A 20,105-nucleotide genomic window follows, 5' to 3' on the forward strand; every position below is an offset into this window, starting at 1 on the left:
AAGTATGCAGGGCCGGCTGAGCCCAGGGAAATATTTAGAACAGCTAACGGCAATGACAGACTCCATGATCCAAGGCAGGACTCCAAAAACATTATATTTTCCTCACAGCTGGACACTTTTTCACAATGTTTGGACAAGAACATGATCGTAACGTAGGCAAGTGTCAGAGAGGGCAAAGCGTGTGTGTGTCCAGCAAGGCATCTTCGGGGGACAATTGAGAGGTCCCCTGTCCTAGCTCGCTTTCTGTTGCTGTGATAAAATAGTGACCACAAGCATCTCAGGGGAGGATGTCTTTCGGCTTATGTGCCTCGCCCCCCATCACAGTCCACCACGGAGAGAAGCCGGGCCAGGAACCTGGAGGTAGGAAGTGAAATGGACCGAGGGAGGAGCACCAGGTGTACTGGCTTGTTCCCTGGGGCTTGCTTAGCCTGCTTTCTTGTAGGACCTGGGACTGTCTGCCCAGGGTGGCAATGCCTACCATGGGTTGTGCCCTCTCATATCAATCCTTAATCAAAACAGTGCCTTACAGACTTATCTTTAGGCCAATCTAATGAAAGCATTCTCTCTATCTCTCTCTCTTTTTTCTCCTCCTCCTCCTTTTCTTCCTCCTCCTCCTCTTCTTCTTTGGTTTTTTGAGACAAGATTTCTCTGTGTAGCCTTGGCTGTTCTGGTCTCAATTTGTAGACCAGGCTGTCCTCGAACTCACAGAGATCTACCTGCCTCTGCCTCCCAGAGTGCTGGGATTACAGGGGAGCGCCTCCATTCTCAGCTTGGCAAATGTATTTTTAAAACTTAACATTATTTTTCTTGGTAGTCTTTGTGTGTGTGTGTGTGTGTGTGTGTGTGTGTGTGTGTGTGTGTGTGTGTGTGTGTGTGTGTGTGTGTGTATTAGCTGGCTGGAGACTTTCATAGACTAAGCGTGTTAATCCTTACTGGCCTAGATACCCCCTAGTGGAAACATAAGGGAACAGCAAAATCCAGGACTAACTTCGGGAAATGCATGAGGTTCCACGGGTTTAAAGTACCACAATGAGGCTGGAGAGACGGCTCAGCTATCTAGAACACTGCATGCTCTTGCAGAGAACCAGGTTTGATTCCTAGCACAGACATGGAGGCTCACAACCATATTTAATTCCAATTCCAGGGGGCATCTCATGCCCTCTTCTAGCCTTCGCAGGCACCAGGCATGTATATGGAACACAGACGTGCATACAGGCAAAATATCCATACACATAAAGTAAAATGAAATAAAATAAAGCATCATAGGGTGATGTAAAGTCCTTCATTTCCTGTTAAGGTTTTTGTTTGGTTTGGTTTGGTTTGGAGACAGTCTTGCTAAGAAGCCTATACTAGGTCCAAACTCCTGATTGTTCGGTGTCAGCTTCCTGAGTATAATTAATTCCTTAACCTATGCTTTCCCCCCAAAGGCTTCTGTCAGGAAACACAAGCTGCTCCCATACTATTTTGAGTGCAACTGCGGAGAGCAGAGGGGAATCAATACGAGGAGGGAAAACAGCCTGCCACTTTAGCACATGCCTTGAAGTTATTAAAGAAATATATGTAAATTTTTATTTCCTCTTGGAGCTTGCAAGGAGGGCGTTTTGACTCGCTATTCCATGTGGGCTCCTGCATGCATGTGGACTTATTGTCTGTGGTTCAGTAGCAAGTCACCTTCTTAGACATTAAAGTAGGAATGGGTAGCGTTTTCAATGACAGACTCAGATTTAAGAGTTCTTTGAACTAAGAAACACTTGCGTCCAGGCAAAACGTACAGCCAGTGAAGATTATATCTCTTAGCTGTTCCCTGTGGTCTACCTTGATGAGTCACACCCATGCGGGCGATGTCCCAACCTGGACACGGGGCACTGCCTTTCTTAGCCAGTGAAATGACCAGTGAAAAAAACAATCAGATTTCTGTCACTATATGATAGTTTGGCCCCTTCCTGACTGTTCTATATAGATGGATATCTATGCTGCTACATATATTGGTGAGACTCTCCTTTTTTATTTAAGAGGACTCACTTTGTGAGTCTCTATATATGAGTCTTTCCTTTTCAGAATAGTTTTATATTGTGTGAATATATGTCATTTTGTTAATGCAGCTTATTCTTGATGGGCACAAAAAAATTGGCTATGAATAGTCTCACGTGAGGATTTTGGTGGATATATATTTACATTTAAAAAAAGATTGTGTGTTTGTGTGTTTGTGTGTGTGTGTGTGTGTGTGTGTGTGTGTGTGTGTGTGTGTGTGTGCAGTACCCACAGAAGCCAGAAGAGGGCGCAAGATTTCCCAGAACTGGAGCCGATAGAGGACTGTGGACAGTTTGATATGGGCACTGTGAACAAACTTGGGAGACCATCAAGTGCTCTCAACTTCTGAGTCATTTCTCTAACCCTAGATTTTATTTTCTTGTCACTAAGTACCTAACAATGAGACTTCTGGCTCATAAGGTGCATGTTTGCTTTTTAAAGAAATTTCTTCCCAGCTTTGCAAATTGGCTCTGCATTCCCACCGGAGCTGCTAGAGTTCTTATTATGTGTGTGTGTGTCCACCCTGCCCCCCCCGCCCACCTTCACCAACATTTGTTATGAATTGCCTTTTGTTTGCAATCTTTTGCACCCACATTTGTTTGCAATCTTTTGCAGGTATGAGAGAGTATCTCATTTAGGGTTTAATTTGCATTCCACTGATGATTAATGTTTTGAGCACCTGTTCATAAGCTCACTGGCCACTTGTTTAACTTCTTCTATAAAATATGTGTTCAATGGGGTTGGAAATACGGCTTTTCTAAGGACCTGGGTTCAGCTCCTCACACCTACATCTGTAACCTAGCTCCAGGGGGTCTGACACCCTCTTCTTCCCTCTGCAGGCATCCAGCACATGTGCGGTGCACAGACATACATGTGGGCAAAATGCCCATACAGGTAAAATAAAAATAAAGTTTAAACATTTAAATGTTTTGCCTGCATGTATGTCTGTGCACCAAATTTATGCAGTACCCATGGAGGCCAGAAGAGGGCATTGAATCTTCTAAGACTAGAGTATAGATACTAGTGAGCTGCCAATCTGGGAATCAAATCCAGTCTTTGGGAAAAGCAACTACAGTGCCTAACCACTGAACTATCTCCCTACCCCCAAATAAATATTTTTTTGAAAAGATACGTGTTCAAGGGCAAGGAGATGCGGTTCAGCTGATAGAATGCTTGCTTAACATGCATGAAGTCCTGAGTTTCCATAAAAGTGGGTGTGGTGGTGTGCGCCCATAATCCATGCATTTATGAAGACTGGGAGGGAATATCAAAAGTTCATGGTTGAGCCGGGCCCCGTGGCGGAGCATGACTTTAACCCCAGCACTCAGGAGGCAGAGGCAGATGGATCACTGTGAGTGCAAGGCCAGCCTGGTGTAGAGTGAGTCCAGGACAGCCAAGGCTACACAGGGAAACCCTGCCTCAAAAACAAACAAACAAACAAACAACCCAAGTTCTTGGTTGGGGCAGGAGGAGTGGTTCAGTGGTTAAGGACAGGTCTTGCTCTTCTGGAGGACTGGAGCTTGATTGACAGCATTCATACTGGGCACCTCACAACTCTCTATGGCTCCAGCTCCAGTGGCATCCAACTGGCCTCTATGGGCACCTGCACATATGTGTGTACGCCTACACACACACACACACACACACACACACACACACACACACATAAAAATGTTCAAGGTCAGCCCAGCACTCAGGAAGAAGAGGCAGGTGGGTCATTTGAGTTCGAGGCCAGCCTGGTCTACAAAGTGAGTCCAGGACAACCAAGGCTACACAGAGAAACCCTGTCTCAAAAAAAAAAAAATGTTCAAGGTCATCCTCAGAAACACAGTGTATTTGAAGCCACTGTCTGATACACTATCAACTAATTTTCTAATTATTTCTTCCTGCTTCAGACAGCGTAGCCCTGTAGCACCCTGTGAGTCTGAGGAGCTCAGAGACGCACCCGTTTATTTCCTTTATGTTTGATTTAAGCATTTTCATTCTGGAGCCAAACAGCCTGTCTGCTGTAGGCAGTCTGTTGGAGGAGAGCAGCCCGGGGCATTCTCAGGGCCCTTCACACAAAGGCTGTCTTTGCTTAGGACTGTCACCGTCCTGGGTCACTTCTTGCCCTCCTCATTGCTTAGCAAAGGCTAGTCTACTGTCTTCCTTTTCAGACAGATCCTAAATACAGGGATGGCCGGGAGCTCTGAGGGCTGGGCCAAGTTCAGGCTGCAGCTGGGGCCATACGCACCCTTGCTAGGATTTATCTTAGAGGGCTACACCTGTCTTCCCAGACCAGTTTGCTTCCTCTTTTCCTTCCCAGGAGTCTTCCAGCTTGTCATGTTCTTACCATGTCCAGGTGGAGAGGAGAGCACACGAGGGGGGCGGTTGGGCCCTCCCCTTCAGGTTTGATGTCTAAGGAATGTGCTCCAAAAGATGAAACTCCTTGCTTGGGACAGATCCAGCCAATCCCTGTACAGGGTAGCAAAGAGGATCTCCCCGAGGCTGATGGGATCAAACGGGCCTGGGAGAGTTCTGTCCTCAGGATTTTATCTTTGACTTTTATCAGGTCACTGAGATCTGAGGACTCTGTTGCAGGAAGAGAGCAGAGGGCAAGATGGTTCTGCTCAGAGAGCCTGTCAATCAGAACGGTGGGAGACGGAACTGCTCTGCACTCTAGTCAAGTGGGCGAGATCCGATCTCCAGCATCCCTGAGTCGATTCTGTTCCACGCGGTGGGCCAGGACAGTGCGCCCTGGGCTGTCTGTCAGCGTGTTCTGTGGGTCTGATCCATCTTTCCTCTGTCTCTCCAGTTACCGCTCTCAGCTCTTCCAGCTCTCAATTTTCTAAGTCAGAATGAGGCGTTCAGTGAATCACTGTCTCCCTTCCACTTGACGCTGCCAAATGCAAAGGACAAGGCCAGCTGAGTGGCAGCGTTCACTGCCCTCTGCTTCCTGATTGCTGATGGAATGTGACCAGCTTCCCCAAGCTCCTGACATCAGGTCTTCCTCACATCTCACTGTGACGGACTGGACCCTTGAACAGCGAGCCAAGTCAAACCTTCCTTTCTTAGGTTGCTTTCCTCATCAAAATCAACACTCAACATTTAGGATTGGGTAGAGCTGGTTCCAGGCAAGGAACACATTTGAGGGTACGTCTCAAGCGCTTCCTGCTCCCTAGGTCAGAGCAGAGTCAAGCCCTCCTGCTTCCCACGCCCCACCCCCCCCACGGGCAGTAAGAGGCTCTGGAACTTCAGAAAGAGGGCTTAAGATGGAAGGAAGGGATTGCAACGCAGGGGCCAGGGGCCACTGCGGCACTACCACATATGGACTCTACCACCTGGCTTCCCGTGTTACCGTGTGTGATAGGCAACATTAACTGTTAACTTGATTCACCTAGGAGCCTCTTGGCAGGCCTGTGGGGATTATCTCATTAGGTCAGCCAGTTTAGAAGACCCACTCTGTATCTGGACAGAGCCGAGTTCCATGGGTCAGGGCTCTGGACTGAAGGCAAAGGAGAAAGCCTGCTGAACAGCAACATGTACTGCCCTCTGCTTCCTGACTGCCGATGAAATGTGACAAGCTCTTGTCATCAACATGACTTCCTCACCGTGACATGGCAGACTGGACCCATTGACCTGTGAGCCAAATCAAGCCCTTCTTCCTTAAGCTACTTTCTCTTCCCCCACCCCCATCCCCTGAGCCCCTCAAGGCTTTTGTTTTTTTCCTCTTCATCTTTCTCATCTTTCTGTCATTTGACCAGGGGATCTAGGGTTTTAAGGAATTCTGGAAAGTGTGAGTTATCTATGGAAGGAAAGATGGGGGATGGGGGGTGCGGGAAGGTCACAGACTTCTCTTCCCTGGGCTCAGCTGGCCCTATTCTCGCTCTCTCTGTATCTCCTTTTACCCAAATCTTCCTACCTCTGAAGAAAACCATTACTCATAGAGACAAACCAAACACAGAAATAGCCATCCTATTTGTGGCTTAAATGCAAGCAGCTTTATTTTTACAGTAAGTTGCTGTATTTTCTCTAAGCATAAATCATTATCTACCACAAATGAAACTCCAGCCCCATCTGTGATAGTTCCTGTTTTGTTGGTGGTGCCAATTAGTCACAAAACAATTGGCACCTTCCCCCTCCCACTCACTCTGTTGGGGGTGGGGGTAGAGCCATCCCTTGTAGCACTCCCCCCCTCCCTGGAGACCATCTGACCACTTTGCTTCCTGGTGACTGCATTCACCTAGTGATGGGTATCAACTTCCAAATTGGGTGGCTTGTCCTCTGCCAGAGTGGCCAGGCATCTCAAGAGATGGGAAAAAGCAAACTGGGAAGCTCCTCTGTTCTGTTGACTTAAACAATGACGTTGGAGTCTTCTCTCTGGTTGGTCACCCTGTTCAAGGGTTCCACTCCCCTCCTGGGGACAACTGTTCACCAAATCTGGACAGTTCCAGTTCCAAGAAGTAGCAACTGTGGACAGAGGAGCAGAGAGAATCCTTCTGTTCCATCCCATCCTCCTTCATCCCCTGTTTCCACCCCCCCCCCCCACTGCTGGGGACCTCTTGGCCAGCCCCTTTGTTGGCTTTGAATCCTACTGCCTTCACTCACGGATCCCTCCCCGGGGGTGTGTCCTTCCTTTCTACCTTGCAGTTTGCCCTTGGTGGGGTTTCCTTTTTCTCCCTTACTTTCCTCCTGAAACTTAAGCTTCTCCGGGAGGCTGGCCTTCTCTTCTGTTGAGACATGGAAATCAGGTAACAAGCAGTAAGCCTTCTTCATGTCTGGCCAGAGCTCACCGGTTCTCTTGATTGATTTACCCTCTCTGTCTGTCTGTGCCTGCTATCTGGACCAGCTGTGGTCTGCAGGGTTTTTTTTTTTTTTTTGGGTAAGCCCTTTGTCTTGTGGCTTCCTTCCTCCCCTGGGAGGACTGAGCCCTGGGCTTCCTGAAGAGCAATTACACTCCTGCCCTTCAGACTTGCTTTAGAAACAGCTTGAGCGGGTTGGTGGCGGGCAGTGGGCTGCGGGCGTTGTTCAGGACACTGGGCACCTGTTCTCCAATGCGTTGGAATTGCCTTTCCATCCTCTTTGACCTGACTGGTTCCAGGGTCCTTGCTGCTTCTCTGTGGTGACTGGAGGAAGCTCTCTGAAAAGAAGAAGTGTGGACAAGAGTGGAGGGAGGGAGGGTGTGTCTTCACTGTGGGCGCGGCTACCTACGGTCCAGGTGGTCTAAAATTCTTTCACTTGGTTTTATCTTGGGTTCTTGGAGAAAAGTGGACAGGGAGAAGACATTTAATGCTGTGTTTCCAAGTTCCTGTGTGAGAATCTGTATCTGACAAGAGTTCCTGGGAAGGAATTTGCTTGGGTACTTCCACAGGGCAGACGCACCCCTCTACCACAGACCCCAGGTCCTTGCCTTCTCTTCCTCTCCATTACCTCAGCCCAACTTTCTTCACTAGACTGTTCACGATATCCTCTAAGGACTTGTAAGAGGGATGAGTATCCAATTCTTTACCCATGTCCTCCCACTATGCAGATTTAGACATACTTGTCCCTTTTAGTCCCCACACCTTTTTGAGGTAATGTTGAAAATCCATTTTACAGTGAGGAACACCGAGTCTTCAAGAGCTCAGTGCAGGTCACGTGATTACCTCTGACCTCAGCTAGGAATAGGAAACATGTTCTGCCTTTTCATACATCAAGTCTCAGGGACACCGTTCTCCTTAGCCCAGGCTGGCCCCAGTCTCTCAAGGTGATGAGCCACCTTGTGCTATCCGCAGCCCACTCCTACTATGGATCAGGGTACAGATTTTCACTTGCGTGTCAGCGGATGATGCCATTTGAAGCACGGCTTCAGCTGATAAGCGTGGGACCATCTGCTTGGCACAGCTCAAATATTTTCAGCAGTGGGAGAGCAGCTCTGACTTCAGAGACTAGTCTGCAGCCATCCTTGGAGACGCTGGGACCGGGGACCTGGTGGGCTGGCTGGGTATGGATGCCACAGGATTCAAAGGAGCTGTCTCTCTGTTGTCACCTCTGACCCTTCCTGAGCAAAGGACACCAGCGAGTCTGCGCTTCGGTGTGGAGTTGTTCAGAGGCTTTTGAAAAGCACAGTAAGATCTCTCCCCCCACCCCCCAGCCCCCACCCCCGTTCTGAGAGCTGTCGTCCCGGCAGCAATTTCCATACCGGTTACTTTATGCGGAGTGGTATTTGCTGTCAGTGTGTGTTGGCAAAAACTTCTGTCTCCCACTGCCTTCATCTTGGGAAATTTGATTTTTCTGCTGGGGGAACTGTTTTCAGGGTTTGCTTTCCAACTTGAGGGCTGAAACTTCTACTGTAGCTTTGTTGTCTTGACTCATGACTGGAAGGTACGGAAGAATCAGGATTGATTCACAGATCGGATGGTGGCCGTGGATGCTTTTGAGCTTGCTTCAGGAATAATACAGGAACTGGGAAGTGAAGGGGCTATAACAGTATTTGATTTCTGTATAGAATCCACTTGACATAGGCACCCAGCATGGCTAGAGGCAAGCCGGGCAGGTTCCTCCCTGCTTTCCTTAGTGGGCACCAATGTTTGTGAAGCCCTGTCCAGCCCAGTGGTGACAGAGCGTGCACCGAGCAGTCTTTGGTGTATACTAACAGTATTTCCCAGCCAGGTGGGTGGGGCGGTTTGGCAAGACGTGAGGGTACCAGCTGTTGACACATTGCTGTGTGGGGGACAGTAAGAGGGTGATCACAAGCTGGCCTCTGGAGTAGGGAAGTTCACCTCAGCACTGTGGACATTTGAAGACTGAATAGTTCTGCAATGGGGGGGGGGGGCTGTCTCCTACATTTTGTAGGCCATCCAGCTGCTAGATGTATGAGGGACGCCCAACCCAGCTTGAACTCTAAACCTCCAGATGTGCCAAATGCCCCCAAAGGAGGCATACTTCCTTCGACCCTTGAAAACAGTGCACTAAGTTGATTCTCCTGCGTACTTAGAAGGGGGCCGGTCCTTGCTTCTATAGTCAGGTGCCCTGGGTGTTAGAGTGATGTGAGGAGGTGCCTAATACAGGACAGGTGTTCCTAGCCCACACATTCCCTCCGGTGCCATTCCTCGCTATGGAAATCTCCTCTCACAAATGGCTTTCTATTTGTGCAGGTCAGTGTACACACAGAGAGAAGAAAACATCCTTTCTTTGCATCGGCATACCAAACAAGGTCCTGCCTGGGGTCTGTATCTCTGTGGTTGCCTGGGAACAGGAGCAAGTTCAGATACACACCCCTCCAACCTCTAGTTTTGTTGTTGTTGTTTCTTCTTTCTTTCTTTCTTTCTTTCTTTCTTTCTTTCTTTCTTTCTTTCTTTCTGCCTATATTTTTTCTTTCTCTACCCCAAACATACACACACACTCTTTTCCCCCTTCTTCTTCCCCCTCCCCCTCAGAACAAGTGTTTCAGAATGGGAGTCTGGGGCTCAGGAAAGACTGGTTAAGTGAGAAGGAAGGTGGAAGGGGACGCCTGCTCCTGAGTTTCTAGATAAAGCATATAAAGCCACGACATTTGTTATTTTAAAATTATAGTGTGTTACCCTTGTGTGTGCGCATATGTGTGGGGACACGAGTAGATGTCAGAGGATAACTTTATGGGTTTGGTTTTCTCTGTCCACCTTTAGTGGGTTCTGGGACTTGAACTCGGGTCATCAGGCTTGTGCAGCAAATGCCTTTCCCTGTGGGGCTGGAGCCCTCTCATTGGTCTAGTCAAGGAATTCAAGCTTTCTGTCACCACTCATTCCCCTTGATTCTGCTATGAGCTCACACCTTCGGGAGAGAGATGAGTGTGAGCCCGAGAAGGAGCTGTCAGGACCTGGCCATGCAAGCACCTATCCTTTCCCAGCTATGGGACTTGCCGTGCTTGTTTTCCCTAGTGTGTTGATTCAGTGTCTCAGCCCGACACTTCTACAAGGCTCGGGCTGGCAAAGAACTTTCCAATCTCTAGATTTTTCACTTTCTAGCTTGTCTCATATCCCAGCCTTCCAGAAATACGTTAAAATGCCAATTATGTGAAGGAGCCAAGGTTCAGAGGAGCTGGGCTGCTTGGCTTAGGGCTTGCATCTGTGATCAGCTGGCTTGAGAGCTAAGCCTCTGAGCCAGGCAGCTTTAGGCACAGACAAGAGAGACCTTTGCGCTGTGTTGTGCGTGACGAAGCCTTGTTGGCAGTCTTTGCCACTTCTACTGAGAAAGCGAGGACCGTTCTCAGCAATGGGGTTGATCACATTTTAGGCCCTTAGGTCAAAGGCCCCAGAGGAAACTGGCAGAGGGGGCTTGAGCTACACCCAAGTGGACTCTAGTCTCCTCAGAAAGGAAAGGCAGAGGCTCTGACTTGACAAATGGCATGGAAATAATAAGTGGCTGCCATGTACTCTATGGCCACATAGAAGGCAATTAGGCCTGTCACGCTTGGGCTCTGTCACAAGACAAGGAACTCGTGCGTTTGCCTTTACACCCCTCACCATTCTGGAGACCAGGTCTCTTGCTGAAATATGGGATTTGTGGTGCTTCTTTAGTGCTCTGAGACTGGACAAGTGAGGTCGTACTTAAAAGAAACCCTGCAGAACTGGCTTCAAATATGGCTGCTGTGGTTGAGCCATCCACAACAGTTAAAGACAGATCTGAGGCTGGAGAGACCACTCAGCAGCTAAGAGCATGCACTGCTCATGCAGAGGATCCAGTTTCAGTTCCTGGTGCACACTGGGCAGCTCACAACCACCTGTAACTCCAGATCCAGCCAGGGGAGGGGAGTCTGACACCCTCTTCAGGCCTCTGTGGGTACTGCACTCAGGTATACACATGCGCACGCGCACACACACACACACACACACACACACACACAGAGAGAGAGAAACACATAATTAAAAATAAAACAATGAAAATCTTATTTTAGAATTTCACGTATGAGTGCTGTATTTACGTCATTCCCCCCTTTCTCGTATTTCTAACTCCTCTTGTGATTCCCCACTCCCTCTCAAATTCATGGAATCTTATTCTTTAATTAACATATACATACATATACACATAAATTTATACATATAACCTTAAGAGTCCCTTTAGTGTTGCTTGTGTGCGTTTCAGGGCACTCTTTCTTGGAGAAGATGGTGTTTCTCTTTCTCAGCAGCCATTAATAACTTATAGCTTTTCATATAGAGGTAAAGTCTTACAATATTTCCCCCATCTATTGGGGCATGTCAACTGGCATTGCCCTTTTACAGACCTTGTTTAGGGAGATATATGTTTGAACTTTCATGGGTGCAGCTTTCCTGGAATGTAAAGAAGCCGCTATCTTTTTTTGCTTGTTTTGTTTTTCATGACAGGGTTTCTTTGTATAGACTTAGCTTTGCAGACCAGGCTGGCCTTGAACTCATAGAGATTTGTCTGCCTCTGCCTCTGGAGACCTGGGATTACAGGCGTGCACCACTAACCCCAGCAGAAGCCACTGTCTTAACACAGAGAGCCTGGTCCTCCAACTTTTACCATCTTTCCATTTTCTCTTCTTTGATGTTTCTGAGCCTTAGTTGTAGAGGTCGGAAAACAAAATCTTAAAAAACAAACAAACATGCAGGCCAAGGCTGGGTGGTGGTGGCGGACGCCTTTAATCCCAGCACTTGGGAGGCAGAGGCAGGCGAATCACTGTGAGTTTGAGGCCAGTCTGGTCTACAAAGTGAGTCCAGGACAGCCAAGGCTACACAGAGAAACTGTCTGGAAAAACAAAAACAAATAAACAAACCCCAAAGATCTCAGATAATTTGTGTAGGTGTGTCTGGGTCTCAGAAAAAAAAAATTTTTATCAAGAAGTACATAACATCAAAGAGCTACCCAATGCCAGAAAAGATCCCAGACTATAAGACCAGTTGTGACAGTTTAGTGATCTCTCCTGATTTTTTGTTTTTTGAGACAGGGTTTCTCTGTGTAGTCTTGCCTGTCCTGGACTCACTCTGTAGACCAGCCTGACCTCGAACTCACAGTGATCTGCCTGCCTCTACCTCCTGAGTGCTGGGATTAAAAGTGTGTGCCACCACACCTGGCTCAGAGGATGGCTTCTAAGAGGGTTGTTTGCACATAGGTAAATGACAAGAGCCAGACAGGAGCCCTCTCTGCCAGAGAAGGAAGTTAGAAACATGGTGATAACCAAGTCATCAGTGAGCTTGGGAGCTATGTACGTGTGTCTGTGTGGACACACACATTTTATAAATATGATTGTAAGCATGAGCATATGTATTTTTAAAATAATGACTAAAAAATCAGAAGCAGGAGCTGGAGAGATGGTTCAGAGGTTAAGAACACTGCCTGCTCTCCCAGAGGTCCTGAGTTCAATTCCCAGCAACCACATGGTGGCTCACAACCATCTGTAATGAGGTCTGGTGCCCTCTTCTGGCCCTGCAGGTATAAATGCAAATAGAGCACTCATACATTAAAATGAATAAATCTTTAAAATGAAAAAAAAAAATCAGAAACAATTGGCATGTTCAAGGCTAGAGGATTAGTTGAAAATAAATGCATTTTGGAGACTACCCTGATAGAAGGAAATATAATATGACATCAAGTGAGAAAATGGATGATACCAACCCTTATCTTAGATTGATCCTAATTAAAAAAAAAAAAGTCTTTGAGACATTGGAAAAAAAAAAAAAAGATAAGGGAGTATTCCAAGCCTTAAATAAGGTTAATTTTGAGTACTTGTCTTGCATGTGAAATTTCCTAATACTCTGTAGCGAGAACATACTGTTTTTTAATGGGAATGAAAGCTAATAAAAATTAAATTCCCCCATTTTGTATCACAGCTAAGTAGTTTACAGAGGAGCCCACTAAGATGGCTCTTGGGGGTGGGGCTTTTATGCAGGTAGGAGTGGGTTGGCCTGTCCCCAAAGGTCATTCTGCTTCTTGATGGCTTTCCTAGAACTCTCTATGTAAGCCAGGCTGGCCTCCAACTTGTAGTAATCCTCCTGCCTCTGTGATTACAAACATTGACCATCACGATGGACTTTCAATGTAGAGAGGAGGCAAAGGAATCCTAGACCCACCACAGATGAGATCATAATTTGAAATCAAACCTAGGTCTTAGAAGGAAAAGAGTCCCCTCCGTCAGAGAACATGGTGCCTCAAGTCTTCAGATAGGAGGTTAGTGGCAGGCTGAGGTGGAAAAGCAAACCGTAAGCTCAGGAAGACTTCTACAAGGGGTGAGGCCTGTGGCAGGGTGAGAGAGCAAGAGCTGGGTCAGGGCTTCTGGCTTGCTGGACTCTGTACTCGTGAGTGTTGGTCCACCTCCCAAGCTAGAGAGCTTCCATTTGTCTGTGAAGTGAGAGGCTTGGCTAAACCAATGCTTTCTTTTCTGGTGAGTGGGAAACAGGCTTGGCTGTTGGCTGGCAGTCAGGAGACCTGGCTAGCTCTCTGATTAGGATCTGTGAGCTTTTTCGGGCACCACTGTGCTCATGGAATGCCTGTGGGGTTGTGCCTTGCAGAGGCTGCAAACTTGGCATCAATCCTTAATTTCCTTCCCTGTGAGATGAGGTTGATGCTGGCTTCCTTTCCAGTCTCCCACGCTGGTGACAAGGGTCCACAGTTAAGCAGCAAGGAAGGGTTCTTTGGATGCTAAAGCCTTAATGTCTACACTCTGATGCTCCAGTAAATTCCATTCTCCCTAGGAGGCATTTCCATGAGGAACAGCGAGGAGGGAGCAAACCTCTCTGATGCTGCCCACAACTGACAGTGATGCTCCCACCTGCTCCACTGGAGCTGTTCCTAACTGAAGCTCCCTCCAAGACCTGATGGGATGAGCTGTCCTGCTGCTCCGACTGTCACTGCCAGCCAGGTAAACACGCAGCCTGCAACCACAGTTATTCTACAACAAGATGATTTGCATGTCTGGGCAAAGAGCCTGCAGTCCTAGGGCTGGGTTTACCTGGAGACAGGAAGTGGCCCCAGACCAGCCATCCTGCCAGGCAGGCGTGCCCCCTCATCAGGGATGTTTGTGGGCTGTTGGGAAAGCATCACTGTGGCTAGAGTAATCCCAAGCTAGACTGTTTTGCCAATGAGCAGCAATTACAGTTCCACTCACCTTGCTCTCTGCAACGTCAAATATCCCAGCTACTCACATCAGATGTATAACGGATAAGACAATCAGGAGCCTTGAGGAGGATGGGCATTGGGGTGGTGGGCACCTAGGGACAGCTGATTCCCAGGCCTCCCAAACTGCTACTGTAGTGTGCTGGCAATTCCTGTTGCTCAAGTAACATTTGGGATGTGCTTTATTTATTTATTTTAAAGATGTATTTCTTTATTACTTATACAGAACCCTGCCTGTATGTGTGCCTGTGTACCAGAAGAGGGCACCAGATCTCACTATAGATTATTATGTGCCACTGTGTGGTTGCTGGAAATTGAACTCAAGACCGTTGGAAGAACAGCCAGTAGTCTTAACCTCTGAGCCATCTCTCCAGCACTAGGATGTGTTTTTTTTTTGTTTGTTTTAACAATGTGTTCATTTAAGTAAAATCTCACTATAATAAACAATGTGGGCTGGAGAGATGGCTCAGAGTTTAAGAGCACTGCCTGCTCTTCTAAAGGTCCTGAGTACAATTCCAGCAACCACATGGTGGCTCACAACCATCTATAATGAAATCTGGTGCCCTCTTCTGGTATACAGGTGTACATTCAGGCAAAAGCATTATTTACATGATAAACAAATAAATCTTTAAAAAAGATTTATTTAAAAAAATAATGTAGGAATTATATACATTTAAAAAATATTTTTTAAAAATTTATTTATTTGGGCTGGAGAGATGGCTTCAAGGTTAAAAGTACTGACTACTCTCCAAAGGTCATGAGTTTGATTCTCAGCACCCACATGGTGCCTCACAACTATCTATGATGAGATTTGGTTCCTTCTTTTGGTGACCAGGCAGAATGCTATATAGATAATAAATAAATCTCTTAAAAATATATCTTATGTTTATTGGTGTCTTGCCTATATGCATGTCTGTATAGGCCTGTCAGTTCTTGAAGTTACAGACAGTTGTGAGCTGACATGTGTGCTGGGAATTGAACCCGGGTCCTCTGGAAGAGCAGTCAGTGCTCTTAACCACTAAGCCATCTCTCCAGGCCTCATCCCCCCCATCCCCATTGTTGTTTTTAATGAGGATTAGTTTTCATAATTTAATTATTTGCATTCCAACCCCACAATCAAAATCAGCAGAACAAAGCAATGCATGCAATTTACTCTATCCCTGCAGAAACGGTGTGCACTCCTGGGATGTCCTGGACAGAAGGGAGTGCTGCTTCTCTGGGGAAATCACTGACTGACATCCACCTGCCTCTGCCTCCCAGGTGCTGGAACTAAAGGCGAGTGCACCATCAGGCCCAGCTGGCCAAAACCATTCCTTCTGTGGTGCTGGGGTTGAGACAGTCCTGGCTAGCCCGGAGCTCACTGTGTAGACCATGCTGGCCTTGAATTTGTAATGATCTTCTTTTCAGCTTCCTGACTGCTAGGATTACAGATATAAGCCAGCCTGAGCTGGATGGATGTGGTGGCGCACACTTTTTTTTTTTTTTTTTGAGACAAAGTCTCTCTGTGTTAGCCTTGGCTATCCTGGACTCACTTTGTAGACCAGGCTGGCCTCAAACTCACTACGGTCCATCTGCCTCTGCCTTCCAAGTGCTGGGATTAAAGGTGTGTACCAGCCAGGCGTGGTGGTGTATGCCTTTAATCCCAGCACTCAGAGGCTGAGGCAGGTGGATCTCTGTGAGTGTGAGGCCAGCTTGGTCTACAAAGATAGTTCCAGGACAGTCAGGGCTACTACACAGAGAAGCCCTGTCACAAACAAACAAGCAAACAAACAAACACGCATCCTGTCCGGCTAGCAGGACTGTTCTGTACTTCCTATCATGATGCATGCCCCTGTGCACAGTATTCTTTTTTCTTATAATGTCTTTTCTCCTGCTTATTCAGCAAACGAATTCCTACTGACCCTTCAAGACCCAGTGATGTAAGACCTCCCTTCAAGCCATATAAAGCTACGCCTTACTGTGCGCTTGCCTGGTCTTGGCAAGTTCTCCTTCATTCCACTTGCCAAACTGAATTAGAGATAGGTCTTTCTCCCCAGCTAAACCACGCAGAGGCTCTTATTTTTAACACTCCGTACAACAACTGACAATTAAATCCTGAGAGAATGGAGAAAGTCTGCTCATCCGTCATCACAGAGCTGAATCTCTGACTATAGACTTGAATACGGTTGGTTTGATTTTTCACAGACAGAGTTGGGCTTAAAGTGTTCAAGCAGGTTTCTCAACTATTTTCGTAAATGTCATTAGAAGTGTTTGAGGAGAGGGGGAGAAGCTGAGTGAAAATAAAAATCGGATCATAAAAGCAAGGCATGGGACAAAAGGAACAGGTTATGGACAGTGATTACAGTCAAACGGGAGAGCCTTTTTTCTCAGGTGAGAAGCAAGAGCAGATTGCCTTCAAGGTCTGGAGGGAACTGGGCTTGTGAGCCTCATGTGAGGCAGGAGGATGCTCCTGCCACCTTCCCTAAGAACCCAGCTTAGGTCTGATTTCACACATTCTCAGTATTTGGTTTGGGCTTGCGCCTAAGAACTTGGACTACCCATCTTTGTATGAGAACTTTCATTTTGTGACAGTTCAAAGCCTGAGCTGAGACAGTAAGAGATGGCTCAGAGGTTCAGAGCACTGTCTGCTCTTCCAGAGGTCCTGAGTTCAATTCCTAGCAACCACACGGTGGCTCACAACCATCTGTAATGTGATCTGATGGCCTCTTCTGGCCTGCAGGTGTACATGGAGGCAGAGCACTGTATAAACAAACAAACAAATCTTTAAAAAAAAAAAAAAAAAGATTTTGGGCCGGGCAGTGGTGGCACATGCCTTTAATCCCAGCACTTGGGAGGCAGAGGCAGGTGGATCTTCGTGAGTTCAAGGCCAGCCTGGACTACAAAGCGAGTTCCAGGACAGCCAGAGCTGTTACATAGAGAAAACCCTGTCTTAAAAAAACCAAAAAAAAAAAAAAAAAAAAAAAAAAGGGGGGGGGGCCACTGGCCACCCACTCCTATTCAGCACAAGAAGAGTGGTTCATCTGCTAAAGTATACACTGCATGTGAGAAATGTAACCTTTTTTTTTCATTTTTATTTTTATATTGATTATTTGATAAAATGCTATTGTGAACTCATTGGGTTAAATAAAATAGATTTCCAGAATAAATTTCACTAGTTTATTTTTCTTTTAAATGAGATTTTATTTATTATTATTTTTTAAAATATTTATTTATTTATTATATATACAGTGTTCTGCCTGCATGTACCCCGCAGGCCAGAAGAGAGCATCAGATCTCATTATAGATGGTTGTAGTTGGTGGGAATTGAATTCAGGACCCTCAGAAGAGCAGGCAGTGCTCTTAAACTCGGAGCCATCTCTCCAGCCCTTATTTATTTATTTATTTATTTATTTATTTATTTTCAAGACATGGTTTCTCTGTGTAGCCTTGGCTGTCCTAGACTTAACCCTTGAACTTGCAGAGATCCACCTGTCTCTACTTCCTTGAGTGCTGGAATTACAGAAGTGTAACACCATGCCTGGCTCATGATTTATTTTATTTAGCTTTATTCAGATGAGTGTTTTGCCTGTGTGTGTGTGTGTGTGTGTGTGTGTGTGTGTGTGTGTGTGTGTGCCACCTGCATGCCTGGTATCTGCAAAGGTCAGAAGAAGGCATCAGATTCCCCCATTTGGATGCTTATAAGTCACCATGTAGGTGCTGAAAATTGAGCCTAGGTCCTCTGTAAGAGCAGTAAATTCTTACCCACTGAGCCATCTCTCTAGCCCCTATTTATTTATGTTTATTTTGATTGTATGAGTGGTTTATTTACTTTTCTGCCTGCTTATATGTTTGTGTACCCTATTTCAGGTGTCTTTGGAGGTCAGAGTAGAGCCCACACCTAGGTTCTTTGTTTGTTTGTTTGTTTAAGATTTATTCATTTATTTTATGGATATGAGTGCTTTACTGTACACCTGCAGGCCAGAAGAAGCCATCAGATAACAATATAGATGGTTGTGAGCCACCATGTGGTTGCCAGGAATTGAACTCAGGACCTCTGGAGGAGCAGTCAGTGCTCTTAACCACTGCGCCATCTCCCCAGCCCTTGGTTTTTAAATGTGGGTTTAGGGGATCCAATTGAGTACTTCCCTAACTGAGCCAAGCCCCCAAGCTGTCTCTTTCATAGGCTTTGTTTGTTTGACTTCTTTACAGAAAATTAGCTGAAGCGGCCCAGCCAAAGGCCTTCATGGACCAGTCAAATATGACATCCCTTGCTGAGGAGAAAGCCATGAATACCTCCGGCGGGAACGCCTCTTTGGGAGGCTCACACCCACCCATTCCCATAGTGCACTGGGCCATTATGAGCATCTCCCCTCTGGGATTTGTGGAGAACGGGATCCTCCTCTGGTTCCTCTGCTTCCGGATGAGGAGGAACCCCTTCACTGTCTACATCGCCCACTTGTCCGTTGCAGACATCTCGCTGCTGTTCTGCATTTTCATTCTGTCCATCGACTACGCTTTAGACCACGAACTCTCTTCCGGCCATTACTATACCATCGTTACGTTATCGGTGACTTTCCTATTTGGCTACAACACAGGCCTCTATCTGCTGACAGCCATCAGCGTGGAGAGGTGCCTGTCAGTCCTCTACCCGATCTGGTACAGATGCCACCGCCCCAAGCACCAGTCGGCGTTCGTCTGTGCCCTCCTGTGGGCACTCTCGTGCTTGGTGACCACCATGGAGTATGTCATGTGCATCGACAGCGGGGAGGAGAGTCACTCTCAGAGTGACTGTCGGGCGGTCATCATCTTTATCGCCATCCTCAGTTTCCTGGTGTTCACGCCGCTCATGTTAGTGTCCAGCACCATCTTGGTGGTGAAGATACGGAAGAACACGTGGGCCTCCCATTCTTCGAAGCTGTACATCGTCATCATGGTCACCATCATCGTCTTCCTCATCTTCGCTATGCCCATGCGGGTCCTTTACCTGCTGTACTACGAATACTGGTCAGCCTTTGGGAACCTGCATAACATCTCTCTGCTTTTCTCCACCATCAACAGCAGCGCCAACCCCTTCATCTATTTTTTTGTGGGCAGCAGCAAGAAGAAGCGCTTCAGGGAGTCCTTAAAAGTGGTTCTGACCAGGGCTTTCAAAGACGAAACGCAGCCCAGACGCCAGGAGAGCGATGGCAACACCGTCTCCATCGAGACGGTGGTCTGAGGACCTCACCGCGGGAATTGTGGACAGAGCAGTGGGTTGCGGGTGGCTTTCAGTTTGTGCTTGGATTGCAATTTGGGTCCATTTAAATCTCCTAAACACGATATAGACAGGAAGCATTCCACATGCATGGGGGGCAGGGGAGTCTCAGCAATGATGAGCTTGCATTATTAGTATCTTCTGGAAATGCCTCCCAACATGAGGGAGTCCTGTCTTTTCCATCCTTATCAAAGACTCGTTTTTCTCTTAGCTGTGTGGTAGCAATCGACAGTTAACTATAAAAACTGCTCTAGCAGGAGTTTCCCTGGAGACCTGGAGAACCCGGGAGAGCCGTGCAATGACTGCTGTCCGATCCTATGTGACCTCAGACAAGTGGCTTTGGGGAGCCTCACTTCCTCCCTCAGTGGAGACAGTAACAGTCTGCACTGTTCAGGTTATTGTTTAGTATGACCGGTAGGGAAAGCACCCTGGTGCACTGTCAAAGTCAACAAACGTCTGTCTCTCCTTCTCCTTTATCTAGAGCCCAAAGTGCTTATATAAATATCGCCTTGTGTTTTTATTTATTTATTTATTCTGTATTATTATTATTATTATTATTATTATTATTATTATTATTATTATTATTATCATGGTTTCGAGACAGGGTTTCTCTGTGTATCCTTGCCTGTCCTGGACTCACTTTGTAGACCAGGCTGGCCTCGAACTCACAGCGATCTACCTGCCTCTGCTTCCCAACTGCTAGGACTAAAGGTGTGCGCCACCACGCCCAGCTATGTGTTTTTAAATGTTGAATGTAGATTCTCAAGGGTCT

At 46.8% G+C, this 20,105-nt stretch overlaps 1 protein-coding gene across 1 annotated transcript; it reads left to right on the forward strand.

The window, feature by feature from the left end:
* Window positions 1–18,322: 18,322 nt before the first annotated feature.
* Window positions 18,323–19,319, forward strand: Mas1 (MAS1 proto-oncogene, G protein-coupled receptor). Its single transcript, XM_051164310.1, has one exon. The coding sequence runs from the start codon at window positions 18,323–18,325 to the stop codon at window positions 19,295–19,297; it is 975 nt and encodes a 324-aa protein (XP_051020267.1). The 3' UTR covers window positions 19,298–19,319.
* The last annotated feature ends 786 nt before the right edge of the window (window positions 19,320–20,105 follow it).

Source organism: Acomys russatus, chromosome 21 (genome assembly GCF_903995435.1).
Source record: "Acomys russatus chromosome 21, mAcoRus1.1, whole genome shotgun sequence".
NCBI lineage: Eukaryota > Metazoa > Chordata > Mammalia > Rodentia > Muridae > Acomys > Acomys russatus.

Bases quoted from the DNA above. Each gene is read 5' to 3' on its own strand.
- Mas1 (XM_051164310.1), top strand. From the start codon at position 18,323: ATGGACCAGTCAAATATGACATCCCTTGCTGAGGAGAAAGCCATGAAT.